Consider the following 7657-nt stretch of genomic DNA (forward strand, 5'->3'; position numbering starts at 1 on the left):
TGGTGGAGGGCGTAAAAAGTCAGTTATTGTTGCCCGTGCGTTGTCCAAAATAGAATTGCTGTATCTTTTCTATTTTATGAAGAAATTTATTGGCTGGCATCACCGCCTTAATAATACTTATTGCATTTACCAATAACTTTTATTTTTGCTGGAAAACTCATTTTCTCTGACTTAACTTCTCTGATGAAATCTTGATCCCTTGGCTGTCCATAATATGTAGGTAATTAGATTGCACAAAATCTTTAAATTCTTCGTCGGACATAAATTCACAAAATTTGCACTGCATGTAAAAAATCACATTGTATGCAAATACAAAAACATGCCTTTTAAAATCAGTTAACAATATTTATTGATTTCAATTCATCAATAGTTTTTTGCCTTTGTGCCACCGCCATAGCCAGCCAGTAGATGGAGTGAATGGCTTGTTCATTTTTATTGCAATTAGTTAAGCTTTCTTTAAAAGCATATGTCCTGAAATAATAGCTCCAGAATGCACGCTCAACCTCCGAAGACTGGCCGCTCATATTGCGTTTTATATTGAGATTTCGTGGCGGGTCTTTCTCCACTTAATTTTCCTTTTCACGTGTAGTTCGTATCTAATGTGACAATTTATCGCCGATGAAAAATTTTATGATCCAAATTATGTTGAACCGGTGAATATAAACAAACTTTTTTAAGCCTAAATGAAAAAATGGTTACCAAACTTAAAGTGATTATAAGCGGGGAATGCATATATCGAAATAATATCAATGTATTTTGAACGAAAAATAACATTTGCACACATTTCAGTGCTATTAAGCGGGGAATGCTTATATCCGGGATGCATATAAGAGGGAAATACTGTAATATCAAGGTATTTTGAAGCAAAAATAACATTTGCACAAATTTCAGTGCTATTAAGCGGGTAATGCTTATATCCGGGGTGCATATAAGAGGGAAATACTGTGTTATGTTGACGCATCCAATAATTTTTTCTTAAGAAACATACATTGTGGGTTGTGAAACTTAGGTGATTCACTAAGAAACCATAGATAAGGGGTAATTTCTGCAATTGTTTTAAGGACCACCAAGATATGTGCACAGAAATAAGTAGTTTTTTAATCATTTGCTGCCATAAATGAACTAATTAATTTAGTTGTCCAACTATGTATATACATATATAAAAATCTATTTAACTCATCTTACCTATCATAAAACAAGTCATGTTAATATATTTGACTTTAAGAAAGTTCATCAGCCATCTAGAAAAATATTCACGGATATCGCTGGGTAATATATTCAGTACCCTATTGCGTCCTTATTCGTATGCATTTACTGATGTTTGCTTTAAGACGCAAACAATTAAAGAGAAAGCTTAACGTTGTTAAACAATTTAACAAATCAACACAGCATTTCCATAAAACAAAAAACGTTTCCAATTTGGACAAGAGCTCCGAGACAATGGAAGTCCCGTAGCCTCCCTTTCTTCTCCATAGGACAATAACAATGAGAGGGAACGTGTTGGAATTTCAATGAAACGGTTTCCTCTTGAAAACTAAAAGGACTCCCAAATAAAACACATGAAATCCCTGTTGAAATATTGAAGAGAGGAATCCGAAAGAGGAAACCACACAACAAACGTTTGCACATAATAAAAATATAAATTGGAAACATATTTACCGCAAGCGACACTGCAAAAACAATTTTACGCGTTAAAAAGGGATAGACTAGTAGAATTAAGTGAGAGAGAAATAGTGACGACATTTTTAATTGTAAACGAATATTTAACAAACAGCAGCAACAACAACCACACAACAACATCACATTCTACATGCCGATTAGCAGAGAGCAAAATAACTCCTCACTGTATCTCACACCCTTACAATGAGAACGAAAAACATGGAATTGAGTGTCGCTCTCATTTGTAAAACAAACACCTCCCTCTCTCACTCAGTATTCCAATTGGATTTGCAGCCACAATTTTGAGTGTTTTACAAACAGTTGCATTGGACACTCCTTCCCATTAACAATCTACCATCAATCTTTCTCTTTCACTCGCCCTTGTCTTTGTAGTCATGACAAAATAACTCCAATGCATATAATGCTGTCTGAGTCGCACATAAACGTTTTGTTGGTAATGATTACCCTTCGCTCTTTGAACAAATAATCAGGCAAAGAAACTGGTTCTCAACAGCCTTTGCCGTATGGGCTTCTAAGCTAATGCAGGTTTCTGACACAATTCAGTTCGTCGTCGTTTGTCTTACGTTAAACACAGAAACGCTCTAAAGTGAAACGTACGAATAAAACCAGTTTTTTACACACATACATACTAATATAAAATAAAGCCAAAATTAACAAAAAATATTATCAATAAGCCGCTGGATAACCAACGACGGCAAATAAAGAAAATTTATTATACCTACGATTATTTGAAGCACAAACGGTAACGGTTATATTAAACAGTAAATTCAAAACAGAAGAAATGCAGTATAGTTGAGAAAAGAAACTTAAACGCAATCTGCTTTAAACAAAATTGTGATACACAAATAAGTAAAAGAGAAGTGGAAAGTGAACCAGTGCAAATTAAAAAAAAAATAGTTCAACCAAATCGACAAATAAATAAACAGTGCCATCATGTTGATCGGATCACATCCCTACCTTTGCAATCCTGCGGGAGGCGTTATGGCATCAAATAACGCTGCCGCCGTGACCACAACAAATCCCACAACTACAACAACAAACAGCAAAACCGCCGCCGGCTCTGCCACAGACTTCTCGATTGCAGCTATTATGGCCAGAGAAGACGCATCCAGTCGGGAGTCTTCAGTTAGAAGTGCGAGTAAGTTTCAAACTTTAATTTTCAGCCGTCGCAAAAGATATAATTGACAGTCGTATTCATTAATATATCATCATCTTGGATGGCTCCACACCGAATTAATTAATCTTCTAAAGGTTATTTGCACAAGTTACAGCAGTAGCGAGAGCTATGGCTAGTTATAAATTGATCCGCAAATTGAGTGACGACACTGGCCCGAAATGGGCAAATAACCTATAATTGCTAATTAAGACAGTCAAAATTGTATGGCTTGAAAAACAAACCTATACTTAGACTAGTTAACGCAAAGGTTAATAGTTTGGTTGGTTTTAGCTGAAGAGACACATAAACATAAAACATTTTAATTAATGCCACACCGTTGGTATGCTTTCAGACCGACCGTATAACAAACAAAGTTACGTTTTTATTTCGCATTTTTATGACTTGATGGGAGTTTTTATTGATTTTTTGCCATTGCCCCATCCGCCTAAAAAGACGGGCTAAAACTAATCGGGCATCATTATAAACCAAAATGAAACATACAAATTATGGAATATTAATGGTGTGTAGAGATCATGATGATGAAGATGATAACGACGACAATGACGATGATGGATTGTATAACTCAAACTCGTTGTAAAAATCATGCTCATTTCGATTTTCTTTTGTTTTGCTTCCTCAGGTCCCATTTCAATAGAGGATGAAGTCGATGTTGATGTGGTCGACTGCAGTGATTCAGAAGAGCCTCCAACCAAAGCCCGCCGTCTTAACAATTCTACATGCAGTACCAGCAGCACCGGCAATGCATCACACACTCGCCTCAATACCAGCACTGCCTCAAGTGTTGGTCGTTCCACACCACCTCAGTCGCCAGCCAGTGATATTGATGGCGAGCGCTCTTCGCCAGAACCTGCACCTAAAGCTCCCAAAATTGTGGGATCCTGCAATTGCGATGACCTCAAACCAGTACAGTGTCACCTGGAAACCAAGGAACTGTGGGATCGTTTTCACGACCTGGGTACAGAAATGATTATCACCAAAACTGGAAGGTAAGCATGAGACAAAAACCGAATGGAAAAAAACTAACAATAAACTACGGAAAAGCCCCCCATATGTGCAAATGTGCCAAGTGCAAACTGACTGACTGACAGACAGCACAAATGAAAAGAACATAAAAAATGAAACAATACCGACGAATATTATGTTCATCATGCAATTGTGACATTAAGTTAGCCGCGGCATGTCGGTTACTTTGTTCGAATAGCATTCAGGGACTTTTGGCTCTTCGTTAAAACAACTGGCTGTACTGTCCGTCATTTGGTCACAGCTCTCTTTCGTGACAAATTGCGTTGTAATGTGAGTAGATTAGCGCGTTTCGGGGTGATACATTTGCATGTGGCAACACATTTAATCCTTTTTTAATGTCGCCATCGACAAAGTAGCTGCAAAAATTTGTCAGTTGCTGTTAAAATTGGTCGAATACTAAAACATTACACCCAAAATCTACACATATATTTATTTATGTGTGTGATACGCTATATCAATTTGGAAACCAGCAATCTATGCGTAACCCAAATGAATGAAATTCATCCGAACGTGTGTGAGGTCTTTGCTCTAATTGTAAACACATTTATTCTCCGATTGATGGATGCAGCATTCTCCCACCAAATAGTTCTAAATTCTTCAGCAAAATAATAGGCTCCTAAATGTCTAAACAATTTCATCAATCTTTTCTCCTAAGGCATGAAAACAATGGTGTTAGTAATAGTTTTCCTCACAAAATCAGGAAAAATAAGTAGGCGTTCGACTTGTCAACACACACAAATACCAAAATTTCTGTGGCAGGATTTGTTAGCAAAAAGAAAAGGGCGCACAAACTCCTTCATTACAGAGCACAGCGGGAAGCACCATAAATATTAATACTAAACATGTGTTTAATACTCACGCACATTCACACTTTCCGTCACCTTCACAGGAGGCCACACAAATTGACTTTTCGCCCGATCCCAGACAAGTAGTCCAACCGTCCAACATTTTTTGTGAACAAACCAAAGTGAATTTGATTTTGAGCCATTTAACTCACCTCATTCTAACCTGTTTTATTTTTATACACAACGGCACGATACGGCACAATGGACACAGATTGGGTGGTCTAATTCCGCTAAAAGTCTTATTTAATTTTATTTTGGAGATTTGACCTTTGTAATAATCAAATTTTTTTTCTCGTTTTCAGACGTATGTTTCCCACAGTTCGTGTAAGCTTCTCAGGACCATTAAGGCAAATACAACCAGCAGACCGTTATGCAGTCCTCCTAGACATTATTCCAATGGACTCAAAACGCTATCGCTATGCCTACCATAGATCAGCGTGGCTGGTGGCTGGAAAAGCTGATCCTGCCCCACCCGCTCGTCTGTACGCTCATCCCGATAGTCCATTCAGCTGTGAAGCTCTTCGCAAGCAAGTCATATCATTTGAGAAAGTCAAGTTGACCAACAACGAAATGGACAAAAATGGACAGGTAAGCATTTCCACAAATTAAACATATTCTTAGTGGCCACTCCAAGTCAAAAATAATTTTAAATTCTCATCCCGTTTGTGTGAATGTGCATGTTATTCATTTGCTTGTTTAATGTGTATGCATGAAACAAGCATTATTTGTCTCTTGGCTCCACACCCTTTGTTCGAGTTTAAAGGGATACTGGGCCCTAACCTTGGTGGTGGATTCCGCCGTTTTTTATTTTCATTTCAATGAATGAGTTTTTTCTCTCTGGCGTGTTTTACTACTTCTTCAAATGTGGCAAGTAACAAAAGGCGCATGTCCACATCAGAAAAATGTATATTTCTCTCAAACAAGGATTTGGAAGTCTTTATGGCCATTTTGTTCGTCTTTCGTTGAGTATGCTTCATTACCATTCTAATGTTGAATTTTTTTTTTTTTAGATTGTTTTAAATTCGATGCATCGCTATCAACCACGAATTCATTTGGTGCGTTTGAGCCATGGACAAAGTATTCCCACTAATCCCAAGGAATTACTTGAAATGGATCACAAGACATATGTGTTCCCCGAGACCGTATTTACTGCAGTGACGGCGTACCAAAATCAGTTGATAACAAAACTGAAAATTGACTCTAATCCCTTTGCCAAAGGTTTTCGCGATTCGTCAAGACTCACCGACTTCGACCGTGATCCAATGGAAGCCCTTCTGCTGGAGCAACAATTAAGGTCACCCCTAAGATTATTCCCGGATCCCCTGATGCAACAATTTGCCGCACAGCAAGGAGCTGATCCCGCATCCATGGCTATATTCGAAAAAGCTCGTCAACATTTACAAATGTTTGGAGGAAATTCTCCCTATGCCCAACTGATGATGCCACAAATGTATGCCCAACAAGCACCGCCACCGCCCGGATTGGGCGCTTTCCACATGTTCCAGCAACAATGGCCACAACTTACCGCCGGCTTTTTAGCATCCGCAAATCAACAAGCCGTCGCTCAAGCCCAGGCCCATGCACAGGCTGCTGCCCAAGCTCAGGCCCAAGCACAAGCGGCTGCTGCAGCAGCTGCGGCCAACCGCACACCTCCCCCGCCACCCACAGCATCAACGCCTTCATCTACCTCTTCCGGTTCGCCGTCGCCCGACATGAGACCACGGCAATTCCAAAGGTTTAGTCCCTACCAACTAACTCAGCATCCATCACAGCCACGAAGCCCTCCAAATCACTAAGGCCGCCTCTACCTAAAATCGGGTCTATGTACCCAAGGAAAACCTTGCCAAAACCAGTATTATGAACCTAAATAACTCCACTTCTCTGAAGTGGACCTTGGTTTCAAATTTCACTAGCGTTATTATGTTTGTTACATTTGTTTGTACAGTTATTTGTATGTAATTGTAAATTTTTGTTTTTCTTTCTCTTCGACTGCTTCAATCACCGCTCCTAATACACTAACAGCCTGTTCATGTATGTCGATAAGAAAATGAATGCGCAAGAAAAACTACCAAATTTGAGTGTGTTTTTCAAATTTGTTTTTTGCTTTGAGGTAAAAGCAAAGGCAATAATATTTCAAAAACTAAAGTTTGGGTGTGTTTCATGCGCACACATTTTCGTTTCGAAATACATAAACTGGGGGTTAGTTTAATTCAAATTCATTTCATTGTAATTTTAAGTAATTTAAGACAACTCTAGGAAAATTGTTCGGTACTCATTGTATATTATATTTTTTTTTTAAAAGCCCAAGCTTAGAGCACCCACTTTTTGGATCTGTAAATCGGGGAATAGTTGTCTTTGGTTTCTGAACTCTTTTGTATATACACATTAAACACAACTAAATTCATTTCTGAATGTTTGTTACTGGTCTCTTTCAAACTCGATTGGGTTGCTTTTTACGACGAGAGCTATAAATCGAACATTATTTTTATTATTATTGCCGTATTGAATGTATCTAAGTTAATTTCTTTGTGTTAGTTTAGTTCGTAGTCAATAAATTATATATTTATGGTTCGAAAGGGCCACAAATCCACTGGAAAAAAATCTGTATATACAGAAAAGAAAAAAAAAACAAAAATGAATATTAAATCAAATGAAAATAAAAAATACACACATAAATGAAAACTATAAAAAAATCAAGGAAACATGTCTTTTAAATTCCATGTTAGTTAATTTTTATCGACCGGCGGCATTCCGCATGGCTGCAGGCTTTCTCTACTGTATACATGACATCCTGGCAACCTTTCCATACAGCCTCTAATTCTAAATACCTATCCTGCATTGTTGAGATCCATACAAACAAATAAACATATTCAATACACTTGCTTTCGTTATGGGAACGAACATTTCAATTCTTGTATTCGGCACTTGTTCG

At 37.9% G+C, this 7657-nt stretch overlaps 1 protein-coding gene across 1 annotated transcript; it reads left to right on the forward strand.

Annotated features, from left to right (window-relative positions):
• The first annotated feature begins 2155 nt into the window (after positions 1–2155).
• On the forward strand, positions 2156–7422 carry mid (midline). Its single transcript, XM_073964987.1, has 5 exons — positions 2156–2818; positions 3477–3843; positions 5028–5313; positions 5736–6746; positions 6930–7422. Exons 1-4 carry the CDS (start codon positions 2614–2616, stop codon positions 6519–6521), a joined length of 1644 nt encoding a protein of 547 aa, XP_073821088.1. The 5' UTR covers positions 2156–2613; the 3' UTR covers positions 6522–6746; positions 6930–7422.
• The last annotated feature ends 235 nt before the right edge of the window (positions 7423–7657 follow it).

This window comes from Musca autumnalis, unplaced genomic scaffold (assembly GCF_047663935.1).
Source record: "Musca autumnalis isolate F117 unplaced genomic scaffold, ASM4766393v1 scaffold_2, whole genome shotgun sequence".
Taxonomy (NCBI): Eukaryota; Metazoa; Arthropoda; class Insecta; order Diptera; family Muscidae; genus Musca; species Musca autumnalis.

Coding starts and splice junctions, on each gene's coding strand:
- mid (XM_073964987.1), top strand. CDS start 2,614: ATGTTGATCGGATCACATCCCTACCTTTGCAATCCTGCGGGAGGCGTT. Junction 2,819..3,476: donor GTCTTCAGTTAGAAGTGCGA/GTAAGTTTCAAA, acceptor TTGCTTCCTCAG/GTCCCATTTCAATAGAGGAT. Junction 5,314..5,735: donor AAATGGACAAAAATGGACAG/GTAAGCATTTCC, acceptor TTTTTTTTTTAG/ATTGTTTTAAATTCGATGCA.